Below are 15,490 nucleotides of genomic sequence, written 5' to 3' on the forward strand. Positions count from 1 at the left end.
CACACACTTACAAGGAAACTTCCCAGTAGGTTACCCATCCCAAAATTGCTCCAAATCATGCACGCTTAACTGTGGAGTTCCTATAGAATGAGTTCAATGATAGCTACAAAGTGTGACTACTGTTAAACTGGTTTACTTATTTTTCATGGATTGATCAACTTTGTATTTGATAGAGGCAAATTCCCAAGCTCTGACTTGAGGACAAATCTGTTTTTCAAGACGGTGGCAATGTTAGGACCTAGTATGGGAGGGTGTTTTACTTAATTAGTAGGTAGTTAGTTAAGAGTAAGTAGATTATTACTAATTGGCTCGTTAAGATTATGATTTAATAATAAGAGGCCCATTAGGATATAAAAGAGAATTCTTAGAAGTTTAAAGTTTGACATAATAAGTTTTCTGTTTACGGTCTGAGTAGAATTCCTCATTGAGTTATATCGAAGCTTTGCTCTGGGAGTAGTTAGAGCTCTCTCTTCTACTATTTTACTATTTTCATTCATATCAATAAAGCACCATGTTTTCTTTAATCACCATATGTTTATTCTTCTGGTTGGTTTGTCTTTTTTTTTTTTTTGAAGAGACTAAAATGGATTATATTATCAACTCAAAAAGTCCTTCCGAGCACAAGATGAGCCAAGAAGGAACAAAAGAGTCTGTACAATATTTACAAAGAATGGAAAAGAAAAACAACAAAAAGAAAGACGAAAGAAATAACAATTATCCGTAGCCCAACATTGCGAGGGGACTAAGCCACCAGCCATGAAAATTGAGGGAGATCTGAACCTGTTTCTCCTTTAACAATAGGAAAGAAAGTGACTTTATTTTGTCCACAGTCCTCATAATTAGGCATTCTTTACCATTGAAAATTCTATTATTTCTTTCTTTCCAAACTTCCAACACAGTAACAAACCAAATGACGGTTAAAATTGAGTGTCACACCTGAGTTCCGCCACCACCCAAACAGAATTGAGTAAAATGATCTGAAATAGTTAGCGGGACAATGGTAGAAAGACTAATCCAACGCAAAATACAGTTCCAAAATGCCCAAAAACATAGCAATGTAAAAATAAATGATTAACAGATTCCATAGAGCCGCAAACAGAAACACACTGACAAGTATCCGTACGAAGAACTCCTCTCCGCAACAAGTTATCTTTGGTTGGCAATCTATTTCGGACTAGACGCCAAACAAAAACCACCACCTTCAGAGGAACATACTTTTGCCAAAGCAACTTCACCTCCACCAGATCGACAACGGGAAGCTGAGTAGACTTACAATTATAAGTACTATGAACAGTGTAAACATTAGATTTCTCCAGAAACACACTGACAAGTATCTGTACGAAGAAATCCTATCCGCAACAAGTTATCTTTGGTTGGCAATCTATTTCGGAGTAGACGCCAAACAAAAACCACCACCTTCAGAGGAAAATACTTTTCCCAAAGCAACTTCAGCTCCACTAGATCGACAACTGGAAGCTGAGTAGACTGACAATTATAAGCACTACGAATAGTGTAAACATTAGATTTCTCCAAATTCCATGTCCATCTGTCATCTTTGTCAACCTGCAAAATCACATTTTGAAGTAATAAACATAGTTCCCCCAACTGCTCCTCCTCCTACGCAAACAGCCTCCGCCTCCACTTACACGCCTCTCCATCCACACCCCAACCTAACTAGAACAAATCAAACACCGACACTCATTTATCCACCGACAACTCAAATAGTCTGCTAAACCTTTCCTTAAAAGACACCCCACCCACACATCCGACCAAAAATAAAATTTTTTCCCATTCCCCACCGCTCTTCTGACATGAGTACCAAACCATGCCTTAGTACGCAAGGCAGCAATGACATGCCACCAAGCTGAGGCTGACCTCCCGCCATCTAACAACTTCCCTCCCTCCTCACCATACCTCGCCGAAAGCACCATATACCACAAACTCTCCTTCTCCACTAGCAACTCCAACACCATTCCCTAATAATGCATTATTAAACTCCCTAATTCTCCTTACCCCCAAACCACCAACCTCCTTACTCAAACACATAGAATTCCAGTCAACCCAAGATATTTTTTTGTGGTCGTCATTCCTCCAAAAAAAACAATTTATAATAGATTCAACAGAGGAGATGATACCTTAATGAGCCTTGAAGAAAGAAAGATCATAAACAGGCATAAATGACTTGACAGACTTCAATAGAACCAACCGACCACCGAACGATAAATGTTTAGATTTCCACCCTGACAGTCTAGATTTAAGGCGAGTAATCAGTGAATCCCAAAATGACAACCGAAGCGCATAACCAACTATAGGCAGCCCTAAATACACAAAAGGAAGATTTCCAACCTTACACTTCAGAACTAACGCTGCCTCGGTCAACCACGACAAATGGACATTAACAGCAGACAATTGACTCTTTCTGAAATTGACCTTTAAACCAGGTATCGCTTCAAACAACACAAGGATAGCACGCATCACTCGCTCATTGGCCCAAGATTTTTCAGCTATAATTAAAGTATCATCCGCAAATTGCAAGTGAGAGACAATTGTGGTAGTACCTGAACCCACCTTGTACCCGTGAAAGAACTAGTTTGCAGACATAGAATTCATCAAAATATTGAAGCCCTCTGCGGCCAAGAGAAAGAGAAAAGGGGAAAGAAGATCTCCTTGCCTCAAACCCCTCTTCAAGGGAAACTCTTCTGTTTGGGACCCGTTGACCAAAACCGACGCTGTAGTTGTGCCTATACATTCTTTTATCCACTTCCGCCACAGAATTGGAAACCCCATCTTTTGCACGACCTCATCTAGGTATGTCCAGTCTATAGAGTCATACGCTTTTTTGAAATCCACTTTGAAAAGAAGAAGTTCCTTTTTACACTTTTTGGCATCATCCACTACCTTATTTGCCACCACGATACCATCTAAAATTTGTCGACCCTTAACAAATGCAGATTGGTTATCGGAAATCATCGACCCAATAATAGAACGAAGACGATTGGCAAGTACCTTCGCAAGAATTTTGTACATACTTCCCACCAAAGATATTGGACGAAAATCATTTAGACGTTGTGGGCTCTCAACCATAGGAATAAGAGCAACAAAAGTACTATTTATTCCCTTGGCAAGCCTCCCATTTCTATGAAATTCCACCAGAAACCGCATCACATCCTCCCGCAGAATGTCTCAAAAGTCCTTAATGAATCCAAAGGTAATACCATCAGGGTCGGGGCATTTAAAATTGTCACATTCCCACATCGCGGCCTTGACCTCCTCCACAGAAAACACTTTAACCAAGCTCGCACCCTGTTTATGAGACAACGATGGGAACTGGAGGGTTGTCATGCTAGGGCGCTCCGTATTACAAGCTTGAAAATAAGTAGAAAAATGATCAAAAACTGCTCTTCGGACATTTTCAACCCCCTCAGTCAAAACACCATCAACAAGAAAACAAGTCACTGCATTACCCCGTCGTCTGCTTGACATCCCCCTCCCGCAACCAAAGAGCCCGCGATTGTTGCCAACATATACTAGCATGGCACCGAGACAAGGAAAAAAATTCTTCAGCTAATCTGTGATATTCCTCTAACTCACTCTCCAAAAGGTCTTCGGTCTCACCCTTCAAATCAAACATAGAAATTTTATCCTTCAACGACAAAATTTTTGCAGGTAAATTCCGAGAGTGTGTAAAATGCCAATCTTTCGAAGTTAATTTAATCAACTTGAATTTTTCTTTCAAGACATATCCGCCCCAACCATCCACCTGAAAGGAGTGCCACTGATCTCGAACAAAGTTTTATAACCTGGAAAATTTTCCCAACATTTCAACAGACGTAACGGTCTAGGCCCCCAATTTTCCTCATCAAATGCGTGGTTTTGCTGTTTCGAATGATTCAGTTTGCGGTTTTTCAATAGGATTAGTTCTGTGTTGAACACACTACTGTTTGAGACTAAGTTTGGTTTGTGGAACAAAAAAACATCAGCTTGGGGTGGTGTGGCACTTACCACACTAGGACCTATTCAGGTCTGCCCCTGTGTTGATATCATTGAAAATGTTAGGAGTTTTATTATATATATATATATATATATATATATATATATATATATATATATATATATATATATATATATATATTGTTGTTGTTGTCATTGAAAAATATAAATATGGTTTGTTACATTTTTAAAGCCACGGAAATCTATATCTTTATTTTTGGAGTAAATTACGCTCCCTTCCCCATAAGAGAAGCTTGAATTAGAGTCCCCTCTCCTCTTATGTTAAAATATAGAGTAAATTACACTTCTTTCCCCTCAAAGATGTTTAAATTACACTTCCCTCCTCTCTTTTGTTAAAATATACACTCTCTTCCCTTAAAAAGTAAAATCTACACTCCCCTCCCCTAAGATGATTGAATTACAACCCCCACCATTAGTAATTAAATATGCGCTCCACTTTAATCTATTTTAACATGATTATTTTTATGATATATACTAATTTTGATTCACCATTTTAGAAAAATAAATTCATTTTTTTATAATTTAAATGTCAATGATAATTATATTTAAATATTTGCTATTAAGTTTATAATTTAGAGTATAAAATTAACTTTTAAATAATCATACTTTATTTTCTTTAGTAAATTTTCACATATTTTATTTTTATTTTGGGTTGTTTCATATTTTACAATTGGGTTTAAAATTATATGTTAATGAAATTGTTAATATAAAAAAGCAAAAAATATGTCTTCAAATTTTGATTATATTAAAATAGATCCGCAATACCATTTTTTTCGAACTGCTTTAGATTATTATTATTTTTTTGCCAGATTATAAGAAATATAAAAAATTATTGAGGGAGTAAAGTGTAGATTTTAACATAAGAGGGGAGGGGGATGTAATTAAAGCTTCTCTAGGGGAGGGGAGTAAAATGTTTTCTAATATGTTTTGAATAAGAGGGGATGAGAGTGTATATTTTAACATAAGAGTGGAGTAGAGTGTAATTCAAACATATTTGAAGGGAGGAGAGTGTAATCAAAAAACAAAATTTCATAACACACTTGTTGTCTGTTCATTTATCCTCAAATAACAATTTCGTCATTTTTATTCTTTTTGATTAATTTGTATATGGATTTTCAAGCATCGAATATAAAACTCATATGAAAACATGAGTGAAGAACCATAGATTTGAACATTAAGAGCTCATATTGACATAAAACCAAAGATTGGAATCTTAAAAATGATCAAAAAAGGACGAAAATGAATAAAAAAAATATAAAGGAGGAAATTGTTACACGAAATTACGTTAAGTGTCGGCGAGAGTAACTTTTCCTAAATGACATATACTCGAAATTATGCAAGTCGCAGTTTCAAGAGATCGGGTCACATACTTGACCCGGAAACCCACAACACGGAATCAATCGATATTTCATTGTCAGAGGGTTCGAAAACATCACAAATGTTTCTAGAGAAGAGTGCCGCTCCAACTAATTACGCATTTTCTCATCAACTTGGCCGCGCCGCTACATCTAGCGAGGTTTCCACTACGCCGCCTTGGTGAACAAACGTTGAAGTGTGCAATCGTACGATCTCACGAGTTGTGGGGCGGTCTTTTTTTTTTTTTTTTGAGGGAGATTTGTAGCACGGTCTTGACAACCGTGCTATCTTATACAACGATATTACTCGTTGGTACAAACACACTAAAAATGATATGAACGGCACCATATGATATGTTGATTTTCAGCACCACAATAGCATGATTTTCATTCAATACATAAATGATAATTCCTTTAACAAATTGCACAACATATTAAAGCTTATATTATTTTTTTTTGAAGAACTTATTAAAGCTTATAAAAGTACATGTCAAACATATAAATGCATGAGCATTCTAACGGGAGATATGGTGGCGGCAAAGAGGGCAAGAATTGCAACGTTCGAGCCATTCAGTGATGCAGTTTGAGTGGTACACATGACCACAAGGAACTCGTCTGTTTGACACCCTAAACAAACTTTTTCCTCCTCCTTCTGAATCGTGTGATTCTTCAAAGTCTTCCATGCAAATAGAGCAAATATCATCCTTAGTGAAATCTACAACCTCCGGTAAGTTTTCGACAAAGTTCTTCCACGAAACAAACTTGTATAACGGCATTTTAGAGACCGCCACAAGACCCTCAAGCTCATCAATTGTAAACTCTATGAAAGTTGTTGACACTGAATTAAGTGACATGATCACCGTAAAATTCTAGATATGTCTGAATGGTGTGTGTCTAGAAAGAGCATACCTTGTTTGTATTTATAATAGAGACATAAGTAATTATATTTTTTTTTTAAGAAAGCTAAAATGAAATATTATAAATCATCGATCTAAAATTTTAAGCACAAGGAGTGCCGGAAATCCTGAAAAAATTAAGTTACATCAAGAGTATAGTAGTAACAAATAACCATAGTAAAAAACAACCTCGTTACAAAAAGATTCCCAAACAATGTAAAGGGGTTTAGCCACCACAAGTGATAGGTAAAAGAAAGATTGTGACTATTTGCTTTTAGCCACCAAAAATATTGAATGTTGATTTTATCTAGTAGTTGTTTCAAATGTCCCAAACGCAAGATAGCCAAATGAGATTAAAAACTAAGCGGATGCTTCTGTGAAAACCACCTAGACTTTCGAACTGTTGTAAATGATTTACAGCATGTTCCGGTTGCACCATGCTTGGTTTGTGCTTGCCGACATCATGTAATTATAGATACTGGTAACTAAGGGTGGGAATAGGTCGGGTTGAGTCAGGTTGTGCTTAAATAGGTCAGGCATAGTTGAAAAAATAAAACGTAAGTCTAGCCTATTAGTCTGTCAAAGGCTTTATTTTAAGTCTGGCTTGACCTTTTTACAGTCCGACCTGACCTATTAGCCTATATAAAAGCCTAATTTGTACTAACAAATTTTTTTTTTGAAATAATGTGCTAACAATTTTAAATATAACAATTGTCCTATTTATAAAAAGTCTAATAAACATATAGTATTCTTAAAAGACTAATAGGTAAATAAAATTTCGTAAAGCATGTACACCCATTTTCCCCCACTTTATTAACATATATATTGCATGTATATCCAATAAAATTTTTGTAGAGCTAGCACATCCATTTTGTAGAGGTTAATACTCGTGTATTATATAATGTATTTTGTAAAGGCTGATACATGTGTATTATATAATGTAGTATATATGGTTACACATATATGGGTCGGCCTAATAGACTTTCTAGGCTTTTCTATAAGCCTAACATGACCTATTTAAATTAATAAGTTTTTTAAAAAGCTTGAGTCTAACCTATTTAATAAACAAGCTAGGCCGAACCACGCTTTAAGTAGGCCGGGCCATAGGCCCCTGACAGACAGTCTAGCCTATTCCCACCCCTACTTGTAACGGTATACTTTTTTGAGTGTACATATTTAAACTCAGTTTAAGTAAGTCATGTAAACTGAGTTTAAGTAGGTAACGTAAACTGAGTTTAAGTGTACATACTAAAAGATAAATTTTGCTTTAACCTCTTCAACCTTGTTTAATGATTCTACGTAATCTTATTTTAAATATGTACATTTAAACTCAGTTTAAGTAGGTTATTTAAACTAAGTTTACATGAACCTACTTAAACTGAATTTAAGTTAACATCAACATTGTATTTCAACGTTAACGCCACCATCAAATAATCGTCGTTGTACAGTGCATAACATATCAATGTTGAACAACAAGAAAAAAAAATGAAACTTTTGCATCATTGAAAAAGAAGAAGAAATTCACTTACTTATATGCAATAGAGTACAGATGAAATATATTTTGATTCACTCTTTAATCTTTTATATAGATTGATTGAGCATTCATGATTGTTTGTGGTGAAAGAGGGTGAAATTTTAGAGTAACAATGAATGAAATTAAGGTTTTAAGATTTTTTTTTTATAAAAGGGCATTTTGATATTATTGTAAACTTTTAAGTAAATTTGAGTATAACCAGAAATACATGGGGTGAGGTCTGAATAGAAAAACTCATCTTTTTTTAATAAGATATCGTTTCTATAGCAATGAAGTAGTTCATATTATCATGAGATTTATCTAAATTTTTCAATTTAAAATTTTACATATTATTATAATAAAGATGAGTATATAAGTACGGTGAGAGGATTCATTGCTATTTATATTTGTGGATTAAATAAAGACATATCTGTAACAACAAAATCATAATTAATAAATTTATGAGTAAACATGTTGGATGATAATTTAGGTATATTGAAAATATCATACACACAAAAAATTATGTATTCTGTTTATTAGTAGTATAGATGTAGATACAACTCATACTCATGAATATAACAAAGTTGGAAGGGATATTGTAATATGTTACGGTCAGAGTTTTCCACTTATTCCTTAGATGGGGGAAAATATGGTAATTAGGCTATTTGATAATTTTTTTTTAGAGGAATTACATATATATATATATATATAGGGTTTTGCTAGAGGTCACCCATGAAGGTGACTTTTAGCAACCCACATCTCAAGGTGAGATTATCCACTTTTTAGTTATAAATTTGCTTAAAGACACCTTCATAAATATTAATTGGTGTCTTTTAACAAATGTCTATAGAATAACTTGCTAAAAGACACCTTCAGAAAATGTGTCTTCTAGCAAAACCTATATATATATATATATGGGTTTGCTAACTGAGACTAACACAAAACACGAAGGTCCAAATTAGAGAAAGTGCACCTTTTTATTGGACAAAAAAACAATATATCCTCTAGTGTAAACCAATTTAAATTAAGAGGTAGTTTAATAAATTTTATGTAATTTTATTTTATAATAAAAAACATCCAACAACCATTTCCTAATTTTTTGGAATAATTACTAAATTATCCCTCAAGCTATTTGTAATAAAATAAAAGTGGGTTTAAGTAAGCAAATTAGTACAAGTTAACAAATATGTTTTAATAAAAATTATTAAAGTAACTCTCGAGCTATTAGATTTAAATAATAAAGATGAATGGTATTTTTTTTTTTTTTGACAAAGATGAATAGTATTTTTGTCCAAATGAAAAATGCATTTTCCTAACTTGAACATTCATATTTTTTGTTCGTTTAAGTTTGCAAGCGATATATATAATTGAATAAATTGATTGAAGGTGAGAAAATTAAGTTGTTTGACTATCAATAAATGACATGATTGTTGTTTAGCCAATTGCTTCAATTCTTCACATTGTCGGTGCCCTTGTATGTTAACTTCGTTGTTATCATGTTTTACACCAATTTATTAGTTGCATTGACCAAATAAATGTTGCTTCTCATACTGATGAAGGATGATGTGTGCGGATATGATCATCTATTTCTTGATGTGTTGATGACGATCCAATCAAAAATAAATGGTTGAGATCAAATTGTGTAAAAATTAAACTGTGTATGCAAGGTCGGGGGTTCGAATTCTAGACACTTCACTTCTTCACATTTAAAATGTGTGAGCTTAAGTCAATAGGCTACTTGACCAAAAAGAGTAGTAAGAGACTAATCAATTGGTAGGGACATTGTATAGTATATGCAGGGGCTGGATTTCGAACCTACACCCCACTTCTCCATATTTGAAATGTGTGAGTTTCAGCCAATAGACTACTCGACTAGAAAAAAAATAGTAAGAGATTAATCAATTTTTTCTTTTTAATAAAATATTTGAATGATGTATACTTTTTTTTTGTATGTGCATGTTTACCCTAGTTTTTGGTAAACAAACATTGGTTTTCGAAAACAGTTAACTTGAGAGATCAACCAGTAAATCTCGAGGCATATTGTGTTTATGTTTGACAGAAAGTATGAATGTTCTTGATGTAAACCAAAAAATATAAAAGTCGGGATCTAACACGTGTCGAATCCGCGAAGCAAATTGCTAAGAAAAAGGGGTAAATTGCAAGGAATTTAAAGGATAAACTTAAATTGCATAAATGAAAGTAAAGTGGTACACAGATTCATACATTTGCAACTTGGTTACTCGTTTCTCCTATAGTGCGGATAGTTTGAGAGTGTAAGTTTTGTGCGTATGCGAATTGTGATCCGTTTTCCCTATTAAAAACTCTTACTTATACTACACAACTGCCTATACAGAAACCGTCGAATATAACCTCTAATAACTACCCTAGATATCTTTTGAATTTCAAATGACATCTCTCTGACAGTAACTGCTGTTTGGCTTGTCGATCTGGCACCGACTCCTCTTCGATATCTTGCTTGCTTGTCGAAGCTTCTCCATCAAACGGCAAAATCTTTCTAAGTCCGTAAACCTGATCCAGCTTGTGAGTCGAACTCACTTAAATTTCTTCAAAACCTAAGTCAATCTTAGTTGACTGCATTTATTGTAGTCTATCGAAAATACAAACTAACAAATTGTTCCCCAAATTCCTTTTTCGTTTGTATCTTCAGATAGAAGTAGAAAAAGACGTTTTTGAACTTCATCGAACGTATCTTTCCGTCGAAACAGATAACATCACTATCATCAGCATCTAAAGGCAGTTGAAAAACCTTTTTATGATGTCATCAAATCCCACTTAATGGGCCACGTTCCAGTTCTTGGGAACCACCACTTTATTCATTTTTTAATAACTGCCAATTTAAACATTGACACTTGTTGACCAACTCAGACTACAAAAAGGGAGAAACCGTTTCCTCTCCCCCTTTTCAGTTTAGTTTGTACTTTCCATAATTTTCTTCTCCTCCATCTCAAAGTTTGATTGTGTTTCCATTTGGAACTTTTTCCAAAACCTCAACCAACAAAACCCTTTTCTCCGAAAACCTTAAATCATCACCCAATAAATTTTTACTGCTATGACGAGTGATGCTGATAGTCCTTCGCTATCTCCATCGAGACGAGGACTTCAAAACTTTTCTGTTCAATATCAACCTGGAAATGGTTGGTTTGCCAACGAACCGGATTTGAGAGAGGAGAACACTCAAGTTTGAAAATCCCAGGTTTTAGTTCCTTCTTCCACCTCATTATGTGCATACTTAAGACCTCTTGAGAAAAATGAAAGTGAGAAAACTGAAGCCTTTTTCCCACATGATAAAACGGATTTACCTCTTATCTTTGCTAGGAACCTTGACAAACCCTATAACCTTCATTATTTAGAAACTAGGGTTTTTAGGTCAGCTCCAAGAATTGATAAATTTGAAGATTATATCGCATGGCTTGATAGGATCGAAACCCGTAAGGGTAATTTATGGAAAGATCTAGGCATTTTTTATCTTATTCAATCTTCGAGGAAAAGCCCTAGTTATCAGCACCACATGCTCTTAGTTGCATCCATTTTTGGAATAGTTCGACCAATAGCTTGCATCTGAAATGTGGCATGCTTACGCCTACATTGTTAGATGTTGCAGCCATTACAGGCTTCATTAATTCTTCCATCAAGATCCAAGAACATTGAAATAGAACACCATTGTATAAGAGATTATGAGTAGAAGGAGTTATAGATATTGATTTCATTGATATTGATCATCATTGGACTGATATATTCAAAAAAAAACTTAACTGTTTAAAGATTTGAATTTATCAAAAAGAATCTGAACATGATTTTTTTCTTCAAATAATGCTTGCTTCTGTAGGGTAACTCAGAGTCTGAAGGAACTCATAAGCAACCCAAGTTGAGTCTCTGAGTTATGCCACTAATGAGTGGTTGATTCTAAGTATCAACAATCACTGGGGTTACTTATAAGTGGAAAGGTTTTAAAGAAATTCATTGACAGTTGTCCAATTATATGTCACGTTTTTTAGTAATTTTTTTAAGTTGGTTGTAACTGTTAGGCATTGATGTTTTTTATTTGAATATTGTTTACCCCCCTGATCATTAATGCTTTTACAGTTCCAAAATCTGAAGTTGAACAATATTTTAAAGCACTCATACAACTTCACACACTTTCACTCTCACATCCCACACTTTCATTCTTAAGCCTTCTCTAAAAAACTCAAAAAATTTCAAAGAAACCCTTAGTAAAACTCAAACACCAGAACTATGGCATCCTCTATTTCAACACCTAGGCAAGTTTCAACAACAGTCAAGGGAAGAATGATGAAGATTCTCAAAGGGATTTGAAGCTCGTCAAATAACAAGTTATGGATTTTGAATTGTTCAAGAAGAATGGGTATGATATGCAAGCGATGTTACCAAATCAAGGATGGATGTAATTCTATGAAGCTCTGAATGGTACATGCTTCACAACGCAAGTAAAGGATTTCTAGGTTATGGTAGAAGTGGTAAATGGTACTGCAGAAGGACAAGAAACATAGATTAGATCATCTGTTATGGGGATTGAGATCACAATTACTCCTCCATAGCTAAGTTGATTGGCTTTGACAATACTGGATTGTTTGAGATAGACAAAAATTCCATTCCTTTGGATTTTAGGGAAGAAATCAAGAGCACACTCTATTGGAATCTAGAGGAGGGTGACAAGGTTGTCAACATGTGTGACTTGGATATAATTTACTTTAAATTCATAATCTTATACATTATTCCTAGGGAAGGAAGTACAGATCAACCCAATTGGATTCACAAGGTGATGCTTCTTCACCTTCACAAGAAAGTAAAACTTAACCTTGCTTGGTATGTGTTCAATCATCTATGCAAAACAATTGACAAAACTCACAAGTAACATTTGAAGATCATTCCTTAATTAAAAATTCTATCTGAATTATTTCGCCGGAGCAAATTAATTCAGAAGCTTGGGAGTCTTGGTCATCTTGACCTAGGGATAAAGTTTGGACAGGTTCTGACAGCAGAACTTCTAGGTAACATGAAGATCATCCCGCCCAAAGGGTCTGTTCAGAAGGAGCTGCACTATATCTTTAAGGGAATAAAGATCAAGGAAATAAAGACAAGGAGTGAAGCTGCATTGGCAACAACTCAGTATCTAGATTTAGGAGGAAAGCGCTTGAGAAGCCTATGAATACAGTCAGGCATATGCAGTTGCCTAAGTCTAAGTTAGAGACAAAATCTGATGATGACAAGGTTTTGTCATTTAAGTACAAAAAGTTGTCTAAAACCGTAGCACAAGATCCTTCAACTATAGAGAAATTGAAAAGTGCAACTAAAATAGCCAAATCTCTTATGGTGGCTATTGAGAAGGAAGTTGTAAACATGGTGAGGAAGAAATTGAAAAGGTGAAGAAGTCCATTGAGAAACAGGCAGAAGCCTGCGAAGATACTCTGTTAGAAGATAAACCAGAAGTCATTCAGACTCTGCAGATGTTCTTGACTTTGCTATAGATGTAAACAAGATTCCTTCTAGCATCTCTCCATCCCTACCCTCGCCAACCAAAAATCTGAATGTTGATTCATCCTTCTTGGATGAATTGGAAAGACATTCGGATGGAACCTTATTTTCATCTAAATCTTCATCTCCTCAACCTTCTCAACAACCTATCAACACACAACAACTGCCATTTCTTGTTCAAACATCTACTAAAATTATCTCATGTAATATCCCGCCTGTCAGTATCAGAGTTTTACCGGTTAAACGCGTCAGAGGACTAATGTTACGAAAAGTAAGTTAATGAAATATTTTTTTGTTATGTTAGCTTAATATGGATAAAGTATCGGTGTCGTATTAAACACGTCTATGGCAAGGGCAAAATGGTAAATACACAGGAAAGGATATTTATTTGGTAAAGGCACCAAATATGGCATTATTCCTATCTTCTTTCTCTCTCTAAGTTGAAGAAATATTTCTCTCTTCTTCTCCACGCCTCCTTCCTTTCTTCTCTCTACCAAACCTTTCCAAAACTTCTCCCTTCCTTGGCAAGCTTTAAGATTGTGTTTCCTCTTAATCTCTTTAGCTAAGGGAAGTTTGTTTTTGGTTTATTTCTCTACTTCTCATCTCAAGAAGAGATTCCAAGAGTTAGGGTTTTGGATTGAGCAAGAAGTTACAGCTTATGTTATGGTACTCTCAAGATCAAGGAACAAGTAGAAGCTTTATTTGAGCTTGTTTTCTAACTCTATCTTCACAAGGGAGAAATCATGAGATTAGGGTTTTGGTGAAAGAAGCTTTGGAATGGATTAGAGATGGGCTAGCAAAGATTATGATGCTATGGATTGCAAGAAAATAACAAGATTGAGAAGGTTTGAACAAAGAAAGCAAGTGGATCAAAACTAGGGTTTTGAAAGATGGAAAGTGGAAGTGATACTTGGAACTTGGAGATGCCACAAGAAACTTTCTAGGTGAGTTCCATAGATAGTATTCCCCACCTTTGGGATTATGTTTTATGCCTTGTAGAATAACATGAAATTCTAGGGTTAAAGTATGTGATTAGTTGCCCCTTTTCTTGCCATGCTTACTAAATGTGTTAATACTTGCCATATAAATGTTTTACAAGTTTTCTATGACCTTTAGAGTCATAACATGCATGGAGGCATTTGGTTTTGAGGTTTTTGGGTCAAAAATACCAATTATGCAGGTGCTGGACTGTCACAACTCGCCACAGCGAGTAAATAGCTCGCTAGGCGAGCTAGAAGGCAGAACAGGGGGTCCTGCTCGCCCCCAACTCGCCATGGCGAGCAGCTGCTCGCCTCCCACATGAAGTTACTCGCCTAGGACAGCAAGTGGTGCCATCTGGTACTGCTTGCTCATTTCAGGCAGACTCGGTGTTTTCGTATCGGGTTTTCTTGTGCAGTCTTTTATAAAAGTAAACCCCTCAAACCAATGTCTTTAATGATGAACTTTCAAAAGAATTTTCTCAAGAATGAGGCAAGTATTTATCACGCTTAGTATTTCTTGGTACATGAGAGATTGTCATGATACGATACGTTTAGGGGTAGCAAATTATTCCTTAATCAAGGGAAAACTAGAACCTCGACATAGTAGTCGAGAACTAGCATGTTTAGCAAGAATCCCTAGAATGATAAGACGCGAAGTATGCTTCTTCGCCCATGAACAAGAATGATGTAGCAAGTATGTTAATTTGTGTATAGGATAGTTATCTCTCCACTATGATTATGTATGTACAAACATGAACAAGTATGAATTTACCTCTAATCGGATCGATCAAGGTCCCGAGGTAAACATGTAAGCATGATAAGTTTAACTTTCATGAACGACAAGACCATGACTAATAATGTAGGTGATATGTCTCTTGTTATCCACGTCAGGGGGATACAAGGGGTTCTCATGATGAGAACGATTCAAGCCGCAAGGGACCCGCATGTCACTGAGTAATCAAGATGTAGGTGTTCGTGTCTCTTGCTATCCACGCAAGGTTGGGATACAAGAGGTTCTCGACTCAAGGGGAACGATTCAAGCCGTAAGGGACCCGCACGACACCGAGGGAGTCCGATGTACGTACATCGGTCATGTATGGGATTGTTCTCGGGGTTACTCCACCCGGGGCTCTCTGTAAAATGAATCAAGATAATGATTGTTTGTTCAACGCTAACTTAATGAATGAACTTATGTACGACCATGTATATCATGATTATGAT

The 15,490-nt window shown here is 35.5% G+C and overlaps 2 protein-coding genes across 2 annotated transcripts; both read right to left on the bottom strand.

Annotated features, from left to right (window-relative positions):
* Positions 1–1,302: 1,302 nt before the first annotated feature.
* Positions 1,303–2,475, bottom strand: LOC146915083 (uncharacterized). Its single transcript, XM_085721231.1, has 3 exons — positions 2,146–2,475; positions 1,915–2,031; positions 1,303–1,563 (listed from the first exon to the last, which is right to left on the bottom strand). The coding sequence occupies exons 1-3, from the start codon at positions 2,473–2,475 to the stop codon at positions 1,303–1,305; spliced, it is 708 nt and encodes a 235-aa protein (XP_085577357.1).
* A 3,406-nt stretch (positions 2,476–5,881) lies between these two features.
* LOC146915084 (uncharacterized) lies at positions 5,882–6,220 on the bottom strand. The gene has a single exon (XM_085721232.1). It carries the CDS (start codon positions 6,218–6,220, stop codon positions 5,882–5,884), a length of 339 nt encoding a protein of 112 aa, XP_085577358.1.
* Between the last annotated feature and the right edge of the window lie 9,270 nt (positions 6,221–15,490).

The sequence above is a fragment of the Medicago sativa genome, chromosome 6 (assembly GCF_051527215.1).
Source record: "Medicago sativa cultivar Bolivia chromosome 6, Bolivia_mono, whole genome shotgun sequence".
In the NCBI taxonomy this organism is placed as follows: Eukaryota; Viridiplantae; Streptophyta; class Magnoliopsida; order Fabales; family Fabaceae; genus Medicago; species Medicago sativa.